The 19189-nt window shown below is 37.2% G+C and overlaps 1 protein-coding gene across 8 annotated transcripts in view; it reads right to left on the reverse strand.

The window, feature by feature from the left end:
• Positions 1 to 2671: 2671 nt before the first annotated feature.
• The window catches only part of EYA1 (EYA transcriptional coactivator and phosphatase 1), a 350015-nt gene continuing 333497 nt past the window's right edge, over positions 2672 to 19189 (reverse strand). For 3 of the 8 annotated variants that reach the window (XM_073229677.1, XM_073229683.1, XM_073229684.1), the window contains 2 exons: positions 16052 to 16152; positions 13520 to 15374 (listed from right to left, as the gene is read on the reverse strand). In XM_073229677.1, coding sequence (XP_073085778.1) covers positions 15228 to 15374; positions 16052 to 16152 — 248 coding nt within the window. In that variant the 3' untranslated portion in view covers positions 13520 to 15227. Of the gene's footprint in view, positions 4630 to 13519; positions 15375 to 16051; positions 16153 to 19189 lie in introns of those variants that run through there. The other 5 variants (XM_073229676.1, XM_073229678.1, XM_073229682.1 and 2 more) reach the window with 2 other exon arrangements.

Consider the following 19189-nt stretch of genomic DNA (forward strand, 5'->3'; position numbering starts at 1 on the left):
TAGGCAGCAAACTAAATTTCCCCTTCTTATCTACATTTCTCTTTCTTCTGTGTGAATACCAAAATCTCCCTGACATATGCTGCACAGGTCTCCATGACTCCACTACTGCAGGGACTAAACAAGTTCTTACATGGTGAACAATGCAAGGGCATTCATATCACAGAAACTGTTTATGTTTTAACTACAAACCTTAAACTATAAACAATCACATCAAATATAATGTATGATTATTCATTTGATTTTTATACTTCATATGTGAATCCAATAAAATGTTAATGTAGTAGGTAAATGCAAGATATAGATAGAAAGCATGATTTAGAACTGTAAGAAGGCAGGTGTAGATGATCAGGTTTGTGCCTACAGACCAGGTCTTAATCCAAGCTGAACAAGGGCAACAAAACATCCACAGGTGTAGAAGATTTCTCTCAAAACTGGGGGGTGAGGTTCTAAGCCTCACCTCTGTTGGCCCCCTTTTTCTCACCTGATGGACCCCCTGCAACTGTGCCTGTCTTAGGTTGTTCCTCCCTTGAGGAATCTTACCCGTCTCTGGCTAACCAGCCATCTTCTGGGGCCATACAGGGACATGTAAAGCTGGCAAGTGAGAGAAAAGTAATGTTCTTTGAAAATGTTAGTTTTTCACTTCTTTGCAGATTTATGCCCTGTGGCTTCCAGGCCCAGCACTTGTCTTGAGGTATCTTTACTTCTTGGAAAATTATGGTATTTGGTAATTTCACATATAAGGCACGAATTTTAGTAAATGGTTGTAATAAGGAAGGAAGAAGAAAAGTTGTAGAAGTAGCAGAGGGAAGAAAACATGAGAAGATTAAGTGTCAGGGTTATTCTATTCAATATTTTCTCATGACTCTATTTGTAGAAAACTCTCCATCACTAGTTTCACTAGCATTGTAATAATAAAAGGGGGATATTCTCAGTGGAAATGGGGTGGTCAATGTTTGACTAACTAACAGCAGGTTTCGGTACTTTATGCCAAGATCGCCATTGGGCCCCTGCGTGTTCCATTCTTCAGGAGCACTGTCCTGAAAAGCTCCTGGGAAATTTATGTTCTCATCCTTTCCACACTGCTCAGCAAAGGTTAGTTAACCCTTAGCAACAATGCAAGCAAAAAACAAAACCAATAGTATAATGGAGAAAAACAAAATCAAGGTGGGTAATAGGGAGAGTCAGCTGTGAAGGCCCCTGCTTTGCGGGGGTCTTCCTCCAGCCTGAGTTTTGCTACACAGCTTGAGTAGCATGGTCCCCGCACACTCAGCTCTGTCCATCCATTCCAGGGAAGTTACACACTGTCACTCACGTTATTCCCTATGTTAATTCCCTATGTCAGAATGTTTCTGACAATGTATCATATTCATTCATTCACTCATTCATTCATTCACTCATTCACTCACTCACTCACTCACTCACTCATTCATTCATTCATGTCTGTTTCTACCTACTCCATTGTAAATTCCATCCTTAGGAGCAGGGCCCTGCTATCCTCATCATTCAGAACAAGGAAGGGCCCCCGAACAGGGGCCCAGGGAGTCTTCATTAAAGGGAATAATATGAACTGCCAGTAAGACTGTGGGTATTGGGTGGGAGAAATTCAAGGGAAGGAGCCAGCACTGTAGGGAAGGAAGGCTCTGCACAGCAGGCGGCACTGGAGATGGGTGGACAGCGGGTGGACTGAGGCTGGAGAAAGTCATTGACGTGATGGGAGTGCTCTGAGCAAAGGGATGTTAATGGGCTGTTTGGTCCATTACAGAGCGTGTTTAAGGTGTTCTGAAAGTTTGTTTTAGTAGAAATGAGAGATACTGTTGGGAAGACAGTAGAGACTATGTTTGAAAACTCTACAATGCCAGGTAGGGAAATCTTCACTCTACTCTCTAGTCAAAGGTGAGGGCCTTTAAACATTTTGACCAGGAGGTGTGTCATGTTAGATGTGGTACTTTAGAAAACTCACTTTTTGAGGTTATGCCCTCCATTTTGCCTCTTTTCCATTCTTTCTTTCCCTGAGATCTTAAACATTCCTCCACTCCCCACCCCTGCCTTTCTTTAAAAAAGACTTTCCCTAAACTGTTTTTATTCTTGGATGTCTGGCATGCTCGGACACTTGATTCCTCATGCTGCTTGGCCCAGTGTGCACATGTGAAAAATGAACATCATGGGCCTGATAAATGAGTACAACTACATGTTTGATTTTCACATGTTTGCATGTATGAATGTTGTGTTCCTAGGATTAAATCCAAAGAGGAAGCAAGTTGTGCTGTTTTATAGCTCTACCATGATTAACTGGTCAAATCTTAGGGGTCTATGTTGTGGGCGTTCTTTATAGATGAAACTGTTTTGTACTGCTGTCCCTCAGGTATTTAAGTGGCTTAATCTGTACTCTGCTATGCAAGATACTTGATGCTACAGTCTGTTCTGTCATAGATAAATTTGAGTGAGGGCCCAGTTTATATAGTTTTGGAGGACGTATAGGGCTTTTCCATTCTGTTCTTAGATTGATCAAACAAACAGCTGCTATCCTTCTAGTTCAGTCCACTCAAAGACTGATAAAGCCATTACTACGATTGTTTTACAACGACTTCCTATTGTTGGACTCTAAGCATTGCAAACAAAATTTGTTACTTCTTGTAACCAAAAGATAAAGAAGAAAATACATTCAAGGAGCTTACAGTACTTCACAAATCAATTTTATTAATTTAAACACAAAATTAATGGAGAAAACCTCTGTACACAATTGCAGACACAACACACCTTTATACAGTAAAGCCAAGATAAACTTTGTCTTTTCAATCTGCAGAGTACAAAAACATAAAATGAAAAGGCTAAAAAATTGCCAGATTGTGTTTGCTTCAAGCAAAAAAATTGAACAAATTCAATTGTTGAACAATTTGGAGAATTCATAACTAATTCTAGCAGCAACATGAAACTTCAGAAAAGGATAGAGTAGCTCTTTAGCTACTTAAGATCAAAGCTGGTGTATTTTTTCCCCCAACACAGTATCAAAGACAGTTCATCCACAACATAATTTCATGGCAATGGAAGGCTTCTGACGAATGAAACTGGTGCCCAAACTGACCACTTTTGGGGAACCTGTCTTATGGTATAACAAAGGTAACAATTTTTATTTCCCAATTTATGTAGGTGAACAGTAACATTATTTCCTTGGTGGTGATAACTGGGCCATGTCCACTGCCAGCAATGAACTTTTCTGGGAGAGCAGGAGGTTGAGGGGAATGTGGAGGAAAAGAGAGGGAACATGAATGTAGGGAATAATGTAAAGTTTTGCTGATTTCCAGATGTGGTAAATCCTCTTTTATCTAAACAAGAAATTGCAGACACTATAATCTAAGTACATGAAACCTTGGCTAGTCTCCAACTCATGAACCATTTTATTAATAAAATATAGCTATTGTCTACACTCTGTGGGAAGAAGCATTTGAATAATCATTTTTTTCAAGTAGTTACATATAATACATTAGAATTGAAAATGAAAACATGAGGTTGTAAGAGGACTTTTTTTTCCCAAATTATTTAAGACTGTTATTTTACCGCAGTCCTCCTGATAGCATAAAGAAAAACAGAACCGATGGTGAAAAAATTTGAAAAATGAAATCCTATTGACATCCATGCTTTTGGTCTTGACAACATTGTCTAAAAAAAACCCCATTATCTACATATTTATACCCAGTATTTTGGTAAGGCACTGCACGAGTTTGTGCATATACTGCCTCATATTTCACTATCAAGGCATTGCTACCTTTCAATATCATTTTCCTAAACAATATGTAAAAGAATCATCCATTATTACAAATTTACACCAAAAATTCTTTCTGTACATGATTGTCTCAGTGATGTACATATTATACGTTTAAATTAGACATACTTTAAACTACTTTGCAATGTGCTAAAATTTAAAGTACTTGCTGTGTCATGAGGCAAAGGCCTTTAATCACTTACTTCTTATAGTATTGTCCCTTCAATGATTTGATTGATGTCAAAAAGTCTGTTTGAGTGAATGGTATGGTACTTGCATTATACCTCATAAAGCTGTTTAAAAAAGTCTTCATAAATAAGTAGAGATGTAGAGATTACCCTGGGTATGAGACGCCAAAAAGTAAAACTTCTTTACAAGAAAATTCCCCCACTGGTACTCGGGAAATATGTTTCGGTCTTTGTTGTGCAATCAGGTTTGCTGTATTGGAGAAGCCGTTTATGTCACATTGAAGATGCTAAAACCTTAAGCGTTTGCAGGTCCTTTCTTCACAGGTTTGAACCATGCAGTTAATGTGGCAAAGACACATTACGCTGTGCTAGAACATTCTCATGGCTTATTTTCACTGGATTCACAGTACTGGAGTCAACAGCTGAAGAAATAGATGTGGTCCTTCATTTACTGCAAGGGCAGAGCAGAGGACGGACAGCAGGTGTGCATCAATGTGTTGGAAATCAATTTGCTAGGCCAGCGCTGACACGAGACTGAGGCCTGTGGGATTTGTTCCTGGTTACAGGGCAGTTGTGTGGTTCCAAAGTGCTATGTGGCTGTTACAGGTACTCCAGTTCCAAGGCATGATGTAGGGCCATGAGGTCCGAGTGGCTGGAGACCCTCCAGAAGGGCATAGCATGCTGAGAAGGGGGGCAGACACACGGTGAGGGCAGAGAAGGCTCCCAGCACAAGCCCTCAAACCTGCTTCTGAAACCCTCTACAATGTTCATCCCCTTTTTTCAAAATTGTGAAAACTGCCAGTTAAGATCTTAACATCACATCTGTTTAAGACAAAAATTCGAACTTAATCCTCCCTTAAGAATACATTTTAAAATGTAATCTGGAATCTGTTTCTTTTAAGAAGGTGATGGATAATAAGTGCATTTATACTGTGACTTGAATGCCTTTCAAATTATGTATCCAGTAGATTTTTAATGCTAAAAATTTAAGCAGTTTTCCTTAGCTGGTAGTTTTTACATGTTTTAAAACTTAAAGTTGCCTCTTACATGAGCAAAGATTGCTCATTTGTTTATCAGGCATTCTTTGCATTGACTTTCAAATGGTTTTATCATATGGGTAAATGTTAAATGAACATCTAAGGTGGGCTTTTTTGTTGTAGTGGTTTAAGCTGAAAATCTATTTTAAATGAAGAGAATGTTTGCGAAACATGTCAACCAGAGATTTAAAAAAACAAAGGTTACCTCCTCCATGAAGGATGAAAACATGATTATAAACTTTTTCTGCTCAAAAGTACTATAGTATTTATGAATCAGCAGTATCTTTTTCTTAAGATTATTTTTCAGAGGACAAATTTTTTTTTCAGCCTATAGAAAACCAGGTTTGTTTTTTACACAAAAAGTAATTTGCGATTATAGTTCTAAGGAATTAAAAAAATTCAGACTAATAGAGTTTGGCATGGGGATTATCTACATGTAATGGGAAATTGTCAACTATTTTACATTCATTCATGAAGTTTTTGGGTTTGCAGGTATGGTATAGAAGACATCCATGGCCTGCCCTCTCAGTCTGTGGGTAACAGAAATGTACAATTACCATGAGCGCTCACCTGTGTGTTATAATAGGAGGAGGAGGGGGTGCTAATTCCCTTCGCCTGGGGAACTAGGGAAGCTTCTGACAAGAGGAGGTAATAACTGAGCTAAGTATGAAATGATGACCATTCAAAAGAACACTTTAATCGGAGTGTGTGTGTTTGGGGGCAGAGGATAAAAGAGAAATTCACTGTTAGGATACTAGCTGTGTGTGAAAGACATGGTTAGTATGTGATTGGCTGCAGAAGCCAAATGGTCAGGGCTTGGTAAGTCCTGTAAATGACAGTTCATTATTATATATTTAAAATATATTTATATTATAAAACAAGGCTTATTAATCATGAGCTATCAGTGATTTGAGTGTAGTATCAGGTACTAGCTAAGCACTTCACATAGACTCTCACGTGGGACTCTATAACCTCACAGATAGATAGGCATTATAATCATTTTACCAATAAAAAATCTGAGGCTTAGAAAAGGAGCAAAGAAGTTTAAATAGCAGCTGGTAAGGAGTGGACCCAAGGTTCATGCCAGCCTTGGCACGAATCTGAAGCCCAAATGGAGCTGTAATGCTGCCTATTCTTCATGGCTTTTTTATGAGCTATGTAAACTGTCAGCACCATAACACATCTTAAAACACACACACACACCCTCCTTTCCATGCTGTTGGGTAAGGCACACTGAAAAATTTGAGTGACTATCACACATAGATCAGGTTTAAAAAATGTTTGCTTGGTTACATGCAATTTAAAAAGCTTTCTTTTCCTTATTATAATAGAAATTAGAAATTCATGTGCATTATAAAACATTTATAAAATGTAGAACTGTGTTAAAAATGCAAATCACTTTTAATTCTACTCCCTAGATAACCTTTGTAAATATTTTTCTCTATTTCATATAAGACACTCATATTTGAAATTGTGTATATACAGTATGTACCATTCACCATCCTGTTCATTTTACTACTGAATCTCAAGTCCATTTTGACATGTTTTTAAGGAACATCATTCACTCATTATTTTAAATGTTTTCAAGTATTCAACTGTACATAACATTCTTTTATATTTCATCATCTACTTGGTACCTAATATCCCTTTTTACTTCTAATTAACTATTTATTTTTATATTTCATTTGCTAGAGACTCATGGCACCTACCCAAAGCTGTGTCCCATGAACAGATGAATAAAGGGAGCTGTTGAATAGTTACACTGCCTTTATGTATCATTATTTCAGGATACAACACAGGAGGCTGAACACTCGATAGCCACCAGAAATTTCTGGATGGCTATCTTCATTAATACATGTACAAGAAGTGGAATGATTTTTTTTTTAGAGTAGGTATAAATTTTTTGCATGCTGATTATTTGAAGTCAGATATTTCTCACAGACAACAGTACCAATGTGAAAGCTATTAGTGCACTCAGCAGCACATACTATAGAATGCAATGTGTGGCAGAGAACTTGAAAAGGAAACTGAAAAAAATCCAGCTAATTCTTCAGACAGTTAATTGGGCATTTGATTCCATAGTAAAGAAAGGACCACACAATAGCTGCATATCTTATCTTTATAGGTACAGGAGTTGATGTCAACCTGGAGCACATCTGTTTCAAACTATTTTACTTTTAAACCATACTCAAAACACATTATAGAAAGGTGAGATTATCCACAAAGACCCCTGAATTGGTTTGTTTACTGCCACTAAAATATTAATGGCTTTCATCTTCCTATATATTGTATTAATAAAAACATGGTCAAGCAACAACCTGAAATAAATTCAAATGATTAAAATATACCTGTGGTATACAGCAGACAACTCATTCTATTTCAATGATGATAGTCATTCATTTGAGCAGAAATGTACAAGGTTCTACACTGATAACTGACAATCTTTAGGTGTATGTGAAAGAGAACAGGTGGTCTCTGTGGACACTCCCATAAAAGGACAGCAATTCCACCCTCAGCATCATTTTATAACATGAAGGGTGCTGATCTCTGTTAAATCAGCAGTTCTATTCTACAGAAATCACTGGCCTTCTTGTCTGAGAAACATATGGTTAATATTGGCTAATTATATGAAAACTGAGACTAGGGAAAAGGATAGGAGACTCAAATTCATGTTCTATTTATTTTGCAATATTAGTTCTAACTAGATATATATTGATGTGAAGATCTTATGGATATTTGAGAGTTTCCCAAGACAAGTGGGTGCTAAGCAAACCATTTTTTTTCTGCATCAGTGTTTAGCCTGGAACAAATATTTCTTGTATCAGAGAAATGAGGGCAAAAGAGGAAAAGAAAAGCAGATGCCAGAATGAGGAAACCTGTGTTGTTAAACTCTCAACTCTGTCATAAGTCAAAATTATACAACTAATGTCAGAGTTTCTTTGGAGCCCCAGTTTATTTATCTGTAAAATGAGGGTGTGGGGGAAATGATGCAGGGTTGCCTCTAGCGTTAGCAAAGTCTATGACATATTCCCCACTGTCAAGAACCAGCAGTGTAGGATTAAGAATCAAAATAAAAACTTATCCAGAGCAATCAGGCAAGAAAAAGAAAAGGCACCAGAATTGGCTTAATACATATAAAATTAGACATAGCTTAATACATATAAAATCCTAAGAACTCCACCAAAAAATTGTTAGATCAATGAATTCAGCAAAGTTGCAGAATTCAAAAGTAACAGAAAACAGTAGCATTCCTAACAATAAATTATATGAAAAAAAAATGATAAAATACTTAGGAATAAATTTAATCAAGGAGGTAAAAGATGTCTACACTGAAAACTGCAAGACATTAGTGAAAGAAACTGAAGAATATACACATAAATGGAAAGCTATCCCATATTAATGGATGGGAAGAATCAAAACGTCCATACTACCCAAAGCCATCTATATACTGAATACAATCCCCATCAAGATTCCAATGACTTTTTAAAAAATAAAAGGCCCAGAATGGCCAAAGAAATCCTGAAAGAACAAAGTGGGAAGCATCATACTTTCTGATTTCAAGCTATATTATAAAATTAGTTCTAACTAGATATATATATTCATACAGGTAACAAAACTAGTATAGTACTGGCATAAAAGATATATGAAAACAGAATTGATAGCCCCAAAATAAACCCATGTATATTTATGGTCAACCAATATTTGATAAGGGAGCCAAGAATACTCAGTGGAGAAAAGACGGTCTCTTCAATAAATGATGCTGAGATAATTGGATAATCTGATATAAAAGAATGAAACTAGACCCTTAAATTATACTACTCACAAAATTAACTCAAAATAGATTAAAGACTTAAATGTAAGACTGGAAGCAATAAAAGTCCAGAAGAAAACATAGGAAGAAAGCTCCTTGGCATGGGTCTTGGTGATGACTATTTTGGATAAGGCCTCCAAAACACAAGCAACAAAATAAAAAGTAAGTGGGACAACATCAAACAAAACAAAAAAAGCTCTGCACAGCAAAGGAAATGATCAACAAAATGAATATACAACCAATGGAATAAGAAAAAATAGTTGCAAACTATATGATGAGAAGGGTTGATATAAACAATATGTAAACTCATACAAATCAATAACATAACAACAAATAATCTAACTTAAAAAAGGGCACAGGACCTGAATAGACATTTTTTAAAGAAGATATACAGACAGCCAACAAACACATGAGAAGCTACTCAACATCACTAATCACAGAAATGCAATGAGTAGCAATTAAAGCCAATGAGATATCACCACACCTGTTAGAATGGCTATCTTCAAAAAAATAAGACAACAAATGTTGATGAGGATATAGAGAAAAAGGAACACTTGTGCACTGTTGGTGGGAGTGTAAATTGGTACAGCCACTATGAAAGAAAGTAGTACTGCATGATCCGAAAATCTCACCTGTGGGTATATATCAAAGGAAACAATACTATATTGAAGAGATACCTGTGTCCACATGTTCATATTGACACAATTTACAATTGCTAAGACATAGGAACAACCTGTGTCTATCAACAGATGAATGAACAACATACATAACAGAATGTTATTCAGCCATAAAAAGAAAAATCCCATCATTTGCGACAACACGGATAGACCTTGAGGGTGTTATGTTAAGTGAAATAAGTTAGATGGAGAAAGATAAATACTGTATGATTTCACTTGTACATAGAATCTATAAATAAAAGAAATCCAAACTCAAAGAAAAAGAGATCAGATTTGTGGTTACCAGAGGTGAGAGGGAACTGGATGAAGGTGATTTAAAGATATAAACTTCCAGTTATAAATACTAGGGATGTAATATACAACTTGATGACTATAATACTACTGTATGATTTGAGAGTCAAGAGAATATATCCTAAGAGGTCTTATCACAAGGAAAAAAACTTTATAGGAAATGATGGGTGTTAACTAAACTTATTGTGGCAATCAAGCTACAATATATCTAAGTCAAATCATTATGCTGCACACTTTGACCTTGTACGGTGCTGTATGTCAATGATATCTCAATGAAACAAATAATAAAAATAGATTGAGAGAGAGGAGACCTCAGTTGTCAGCTGGAGAGGGTGAGCTGAGCCTGCCTTGAATTTGAAGAATGGGCAAAGTTGGTGAGGTAGATGGGAAACGGATGGAACTCAGAGTCAGGAGATGGTACACGACAAGGTTGATAGGTGGGACGCACAGAGCATTTAGTAGGGAGGTGACAGGGCTCGAATGATGTGTTCATGTTAAAGACTAGTAAGTAAGAAGCACCTGGAATATCTAACCAGGAAGGACATGTGTTAAGCAGTTTAGTGTGGCGCTAAGGGAATGATGGCTTCATGGCTGGCTGGTGGCAGAGAGACAGTGGAGAAGGAGTGGGAGCAGCGGGTGGGAGGAACACTGTGAAGAGTCACTGTGCGACTGGGCGACAGGTAGGAGGCAGAGAACACCAGAGCAAATTTGAGCGGGTGAACTGGTTTGGTTCATTTGCTGCTATTCAGCTGGGATGATCTTGGATACCTAACTGGAGTTATTTTGTCATCAGGTAACTAGAGCCATGGGACTAACAACAGCACTAACTGCAACTGTAGCAAATGACAGCTGACCTGTGACGTGTGTATGACTACCTTATCAAGAGTAGGCATATACTGACACAAATGGGTCTGAAGGCCTAAATCTTGGGAAGGAGCACATGTTCAAGTAAAATGACATATCCTTTCTGTTCCTCTGGTCCACATGTGCAAAACGCCAAGTCCCTTTATGCCAGCTTTCCTCATCTAGTATTTTGTATTTGTTCCTTCTGGTTGTGCATAAAATCAAAAGTATACATAGCTGATGCATGGAGACTCACATGTAAATTGAATTTTGCTGAATTATAGAAAAGGTACTAGTAAGTTTCAAAAACATAGAAGTGTATAACCTTTGGCCCAGGGATTGTACTCCTAGGAATCCCCTCATTGCATATTTGCTCATGCCCAAACCACATAAAGACCATTCACTGCAGAACTGTTTAAAATAGTAAATACTGGAAACCATCTAAATGTTCAGCCCTAGGGGAACTGTTAAATTATAGCACATCCATGTAACAGAATACCAATATGTCCATTTAAAAGAAAGAACAACACAGAACTCTATGTACTGATATGAGTTAACCGCCAGGATACATTAAGTGACAAAAGCAGGTACAGAAGAAAGTGTATAGTTACCACTGTATTAAAAAAAAAAAAAGAACACATCTGTGCTTTCATATGCATATCTTATCTCTAGAGAACTCATGAAACTGCATAGCACTGCTCCTTTCTTAACATGTATATCTGCTTCCCCTCTAGACAGAAGTGAGTTCTTTAAGCATGAAGATGAAATCCAGGTCAAGATCTGGCATATAGTATGGGCTCATTAAGTATGAAATGAATGTAAATGGCATTAGAATAATAAAATTCACTATACTTTTTGTTAGTAATCCCTATTTCTCAAAGAAATCTAAAAGCAAAATATTGCAATAAAAACAAAGGCAGCACTTAGTTTTCTCCTGAATAAGCTCAGATTCAAGCACAGTTAATCAAGTTCTCAGCTTCATCTTAGATTTCAGCAAGTTTTGGAGTGCATGTATAAAATGGGCATTTTTTTTTGATGAAGCCTTTGTCAACATGCAGAATAATGGATGCTTACCATACTCCATCCCCCCTTGTTTTCACAAGAGATTTATTTTAAGTAGTCCTCTGAAAAGTAAATAAAGTAAGTAGTGGTAGAGATATAAAACAAGGCCACTTTCACTCTAGAAATGAAAACTGCTGTCAGTGTGCAGGAGTTACTTACCTCTTGATTTTGTTTTATCACATACATGCCCACTTTCTTTCACTCGAGGTCTGTGTATTAAGGAAACAAAGAATCTATGCTCCAACAGAAAGCCCGGCACATTTTGACAACAAAAGACATATTTCAAAGAAAGATATCCATACCTAGATGACTTTCCACATTTGGTCTTTCAGAACAAAGAGGTCCTCACAGAAAACTTACAAGAGATCGTTTTAGAATAATGTTGTTCTTCTAAATAAAGATATTTCTGGCTTTTTCCTCTTTCAAGAGGTGTTTTTTAATGATGTGAATTACAGAATTCGGTAAACTTCCCGACGAAAGCCCTGGCACTACATTGGCAATGAGAACGAGGACGGCAGGGGGACTCCGGCTGACCTAAGAAAACAGGCAGTAGGCTGCATGCTTGCTCATTTCATTCCTGGGCTTAAAAAATAACTGCCTCCAGCAAAAGAACGTTATTGAGGGAGATAAAAGACATCTTTAGAGTGAAAAAAGCTTGAGCACTGTACTAGATTTTTTAGAAGGACTGTGGAAACTAAGAGAGATAAGCTAAATGATTAAAATCAATTAAAATAAATGCAAAATAGTTTGATTTTGCAGAACATTTTAGTGCTCAAATTTGCAGAACTTCACTAGTTCACTATTTTATTTAATCATGTAAAATGCTCATGAAATAATGATTTAGAAAATTTTAATTACGAATGTAAAATTAGGGGATAGAAGATTCTGACATAGTTATACCTACCTACCAAAAGAAATACTGCACACTTTATTCTAATAATTTTAAAAGTAAGCATAAAAATTCTTTTTTGTATTTTTTATTCATTTTTAATATTTTTTATTATATTGTAATATTTAAGACATGTAAATAAGGTTTATATCAAGGGACTTTGTGCTAAATCTCACAGATGTAAGTGGCTTCAAGTCCCAGTTTGGCCACTTTCCAGCTATGTGATATTGGCCAAATTATTCATCTTCCTATCCCTCAGTATTCTCATCTATACAATGGGGGTAAGGACTTCTTCCTCACAGAATTGTGAGGATTTAAGGAGATAATGGATAGGAAATTTCTAAAAGAGGATCTGGGACATCGTAAGGGCTTTATAATTGATAGAAATTCTTGTTTCCTACCATTATGATAATTAATCCTATAGCATGGATAACCATCTATTCATTCAGCTTGAGCTTATATATACAATTTTTTAAATGGATACTGTTGAATTATAGTCTTTTCCCTCTAAATGAATTCTACTAAGTTAAATATTCTTTATTTCTGTGCAGAACTCCACTTGTAAGGTACACATTTTCTATTGTGGATTATTAAATCTTTGTCTCTTAACTCATGTACCAAGTAGTACTACTTAAATAATAATTAACCTAAAAAAAGCTAGATAGAATATAGGAAAGGAATGGTCAGGTTCTCACTCTGGAAGATAGACTGATGACATCTGACTCTCACGTGAGATTATTAGGAATCTGAACCTTCTGAAAAATCTACTTTACATACACACATAAACAAACAGGCTTATAACTCCTAGTCAGTTTTGTCAGAGTTCCTACACTGATAGGTCTCAAGGTGCAGGGCTTGTTCATAACACATACTACCAGACCCTTATCACATACACTCATCTCACAAAATCAAAACAGCAGGTTGAAGCGAGGAATCCTCAGTCACCATCAAAAAATTCAAAGAGGATGTTCTTTGCAGTCAGCTGCCTAATTCTTTTGGTATAGGGATGTGTATGTTCCAAATAAAAAGACTGATATGTCCAAGGATAAATAGTGGGAACAATTTTAACTCTTCTTCAAAGAGAGCAAATAATCTTAGTCCTATTGTTCTTTTCAATTCTATCATCAAACCTAAAATTTCTTTATATTTTCCATGTTGTAGTCACCCATGCCAAACACCTAAGAAACACACTTCTCCAAAAAATTTAGGAAGAAATTCACCCACAGAAACTTTAACAGGGCCCAAAGGATTTCACTTGTGTTTCTTTGCATTTTAGGTCATACCTTTCATAAGCATCCGTGTGTCTACCACAAAGCTAGAAAGCCACATTTTGGCAATTTTCTCCTAAAATTAAAACTTTTTAGTGAATCCTAGAGGGAGAAAGACCAGTCTGGAGGGCAGATATACCCCTTTGGTCCTAGGCCACATAGGCATAAAATGCTGCTCTTCACCAATTCCACACTGCTCAGAGGCCCAGATCTATTCCATGTTCCCCTAGCCACTAGTCCTGTTCAGGAATGGCATGGGAATTCCAGAGGCTTTCTCAGGAAAAAGACTTGAGTCTGGAAGCCAACCTAGTGCTCCAAGGTTGAATTTGGGGTATTATGATTAAGCCTGGAAAAGATTTCATTTTATGAAGACAGCCCAAAGGACTAACGGATGTACTTATGACAATGGCGGTCGGCCACTGGTGAAGCTAGAATGTCAGAACCACGGCTTAAATAGCAAACTGTTCTTAGCATCAAGCTCTACTGAATCTGAAGCATGTGTGGGTTTCCACGAGCACCATTCACACTTGGGAAGCTTGTTTTCCTGGGTACATTGTAATGCTATGGGTATAAGTGAATTAATCTATTTAGAATTAGGGTCAGCTTCTGTTGGAATTCAGAGGCACTGAAGGTGAATGAAATCACCGTTAGACTAAGAAGGCTGGCCACATAGACGCTTAATACTGCATCTGTGTTCTGTTGACTTTATGCCATTTCTTGTACATGCTGAAGTATTTGGTGAGAGCTGAACTGTTGCATCCTTTATGGAAATATACAGTAATTTCTATGACTGAGTGTGTAGGGAAGGGAAACCTATTCTACTGTTTAATCTCATAAAATATTTGATGCTCAATTTAAGAAATATTTATCAAGTATGACTATGCCATGATTTAGAGTTGTAAAAAAAAATTGAAGTCTCAAACAACAAACTATGCAAAATAAGATCCCTTCTTCTCTGGAACTCACATTTTACTGTGGAAACAGGCACATACACAAACAATAACAATGGCTACCATTTGTTGCACACTTTACATGTATCAGGCTCTGCTCTATGGATTTTACATGTCTTGACTAAATCTAATCCTTAAAAACTGCCAATGAGCCAGGTGCTATTATTATCCCCATTTATAGACAAGGGAAGGATTAAGTAACTTACTCATAGTCACAGAAGTGGTAAGCAGCAGAGTGATAATTCAAATCGAGGCTGACTGGCTCAAGAATCCAAGCTATTTACAACAGTTTCTCCAATTAAGTTTAAGTGAGCTCAACTGTAAGTGAGCTCTTACAAAGAGGCAAAGTAGAAAAGGTGCTACATGAACTGGATTTTGAAAACTGACAAAGACAAGGACAGTAGGGCACTGGGGCAAAAAAGGTCATTCCAAGCAACAGCAAGAGAGGTGCTCAGGGCAGCCAAAGGAGGGACCGCAGGCTGGCAGGACTGCCCTGTAAGGAGCGGGAGCCGAGGGGACTGGAAAGGCAGGTTGTCCCTGGATTTTGAAGAGCCTGCCTGGGTGCCAGGCCAGAGAAATTGGTAGCCTCGTCCTTCACCTTTTTAAAAAGTAAAAAAATACATTGATGAGAAAGCTTTGGCTAAGGGAAATGACAGACTTACACTTGCAGGCATGCAGAAGAATATAAAGTCTGATGGGCAAACTGGGAGGCTGAGGGATCCATAGCTGGGTCCACTCGTTTCCTTCTCTTTTCCTCCTGAGGGTCCCAAGAGAGGCACGGCGCTGACCGCGTAAGAAAAAGGCGACCCCACACTCCAGGGAAGCAAACAGTTTGCAAGCCAGCTCTGTCCATCTGGTAGAGTCCCTTCGAAGGGATCTCTGAAGGTTTCTTAGGCAGCATCCAGGCTCAGGTAACAAGGCTGTAGCCCCCTGGCATTGTCGGTGACGGCACGGAAAGGGGCACGCAGGCTTGAGCGCAGCATCTGTGTTCTCTCTGGTCCACACGATGCCTGCAGCACTAAGCCTTCTTTTCTGCTTCCCAAGTCAACTTTCTATGAAGACCAACCTGCCATGACCCTTGAGCTCGTGTATGTCACTCTTTATAAAAAGATTACTCACATTTATTTAATTCTATTCTGCCCTTTTTCAGTGCTTATGGTTCTGATCACATTCATAATCTGGTTCAGAGAAATGGAACTCGTTTAAATGATTCAGTTACAAGAATTTTGAGGACTGGGAAAAACAGCACGAGATGCATCTTTTAGGAACACTCACCTTCTTTGCTCCTTGTTCTTCTTCTACACCATCTCCTATAACAACATACACCACTTTTCTTCCAAACCTTTGAATTATCCTCTCAAAACAGCTTTCCTTTCCTAATGAGCAAAAATAAATTTAAAAAATGTAAAGTTTGAGTAACTGAGTACTTGAACTTTTTATATAAAATGCTTTCTTCATGCTTCTGATTCATCTCTGTCCTACATGGTGCAACTAGAAGAGTGTTTGTGTGGCATTTGAGTCGTATGTGGAACAGCACAATAAATGACCAATTGTACATTAATTATCCATGTGGTATCCTGTCCCTTGGTAACTGACAATTTTAGTACTTTTTCCCCAAGGATTCATATATTAAAAAGTAGGACTTAGTCAAATACAGTATAGCATTTGGGGGGAAAATATTGTTTTGCACTAGTACTTTTTTCCCCCCTACAACTGAGACTAAGCAAAAGCATGTGATTCTGGCAATGTATTTTACCTTGATTGAAAAATGTTTCATGATATATCAAACTTCATTGGATATACCTGATCCAATGGCTATTGAGAAGGATAAAAATAATGAATTAGTTTTGGGGAAGTTTATCCCTTCATTTTCAAGTTGGGAATTCTATTTGAATTAAAGACCCCAAAGCCTAAATGCATTTAACTGAAATGTTCTCATAAAACTGTTTCTGAAATAAATGTCAGGTTATTTGGGGCATTACCGAGGGATTGTGCCTGCCTTACCCAGGCATTTAATGTTCAAAAAGTACTTTCCTAGAGAAGAAGTAGGATAAAGGTAACAGAATACCTTTATCTATCTATTATCTTTCCCATGGCATGACAGTTTGGGCTCCCGAGGCAGCTACACAGTCAGCACATCCCAGCGGTTAAAGCAGCCATTGTTGCTTCTTAGAGAAGAAGCCGGTGTTCCAAGCCCTATTCTAAGCCAACAGGGTTATTTTAATGGACAAAGGGACAGTTGATAGTCTTCAAATGGGAATGGCAGAGCAGGGCCTGCCTCTCTTTCAAACGAGGATCAGATATATGCACCAACAAATTGCTTGTTTGCTTAAACAAATGTTGGCTTTGTATTTGTATTTCACACTACAATCTCTAGTTTGCATCTGACAGAATGAAATCAGGCCAGCCTTATTCAAAGGATGTCATTTCAATGCTTCTTTAGCACCCACTAAACAAACTGTGAAATATTAAATCTAACAAACAAATACAAAGTCTGTATTTTCACTGTGAATATATACAACCAAAAACTTAAATGTCATGAAACTTTTTTCTCCTTAGAGGGAAGTATTTATGCATTTTTTGCAAAGTTTCTTTTCATGTAAAAAGGAAGGTTAAACTTAATGTTATTTAAAGGTGAAGCTGTTGTGATGGACAAAAAAATTTCTTGCTTATCTCCTATAGGCTTCATTGTGAATTTTTGGGTCATCTAGAGATTTTCCACAATAAAGATGAAGAAATTAAAGCTGACTTTTAGAAGTTAATTTGAGGTCTTATATAAAGTTTTCGTTCTGATGAATTCATTTTGTCTGAAAGAACATTATTAACTCTGCTAAATGAGATACCAGTCATCTCTTCCTATGACTGCCATTTTTGCCTAAAAGGAAAACCCCTGAGTTCTTTGCATTGATCCCCAAATTTTATCTAATTTGATGGCAAAATTTTGCAATAACTGGTGGGGTTTCAATCTCTACTTTTCTTACTAAAAATACCATTGAAAGCAATCCTACCACTGGTTTTGAGATAATTTTACCATTACTCCTTTTTAAACCTAATTTTTATTCTGCATTGAAAAACATTAAAGTTCAAAATCACAAATAAAATGCCTATTAAAAAATGCTGAATACATACTCAGTTGTTATTGTAATTTCCTATTATCCTAATATTTGTAAATTACTTGGGAGTAGAGTTCTGTGTGTGTGACCTGTAATACACTACACTTGCTCTTTCCCTCTCAGAAGTTAAGCACTAGCCCTTCTGTACTGTATGCTTCTTTGGAAATTATTCTTTCATGTGCTGATAAATCTTTACCACGGACTCCTGTTTATAAATCACAGTATGATTCCCCTCTATATATTTAGGATAAATACCTGACTTAGCATAAACTTCTATTTTTATGGAACATGAGAACATATAAAAATTCTGGTTCGATTTGGGCTACTAGGAATTCTATTTGGTATATTTCTTCTTTTACTAAATAAGTATTTTCTAGCATTCTGTTCTTGGGCCTTTTTCAGGAGGCATCAGTCATTTTCAAACTCCAGATATGTCCAACCTGACAAGGCTATCTGAACACCTCACAGGCTCTTCAAACTCAACATTGATAAGATCAAACTCCTATCTTTCGCATCAAGCCTGATTTTTCCATCAGGTAATAGTGTCACTACTGACCCAGGTGCCTAAAGAAGCAAATGTGATGACCTTCTTTAGGATAAATAACCATTTATTTAATCCAACAAATTTTTATTGAGCACCTACTATGTGCTGGGCACTGTAGCTACAATGATGAGCAAGACAGACTAAGTTACCAAGGATGAACAAATAACTATATACATAGCTCTAGCAATAATTTAGTAAATGCTTTGAAGGAGAAGTATAGGAAGTATACAAGTGTAGTCAAAGAAACAGACTTACAGTAATTCCATTTTGCCTCTTTTTTTTTTAGGTAGAGTTGGGTAGCCAGAAACAACTTTCTTCCCGCCTTCTAGGTTCTTCCTCCCCCAGGACTTCTTCAGAACATTCATCTCATTAGGGTGACATACGAGCCATTTAGAACTAGGCTGAAGTGTACCCTTCCAGCATCAGCTTCCAATGCTCACTAGCCAGCAGGACCCTCGGCCAGGAAGACATTTTAATTTCTCTGTCCCTTTGCTCTCACTAGCCCATCTGTCTATGAAACTCTTACTTACCCTTCTATACCCAGCTCAAATGCGATTTCTTCCCCATTAGCTTTCTCTGACATTTGCCCTCTGATCCTTCTTGGGTGGGAATGAATGCTTCCTCACTCAGTGCACATTCAGGCATTTAGTGTGGATTTACTCTCTGGGGTGTGGAAATGAGTCTGGACTTTGGAATCAGAGACACCAAGTTCAACAGTTAACAAAGTATTAACTTAAAAAGCAATTTACTTAAGTC

The sequence above is a fragment of the Manis javanica genome, chromosome 2 (genome assembly GCF_040802235.1).
Source record: "Manis javanica isolate MJ-LG chromosome 2, MJ_LKY, whole genome shotgun sequence".
In the NCBI taxonomy this organism is placed as follows: domain Eukaryota; kingdom Metazoa; phylum Chordata; class Mammalia; order Pholidota; family Manidae; genus Manis; species Manis javanica.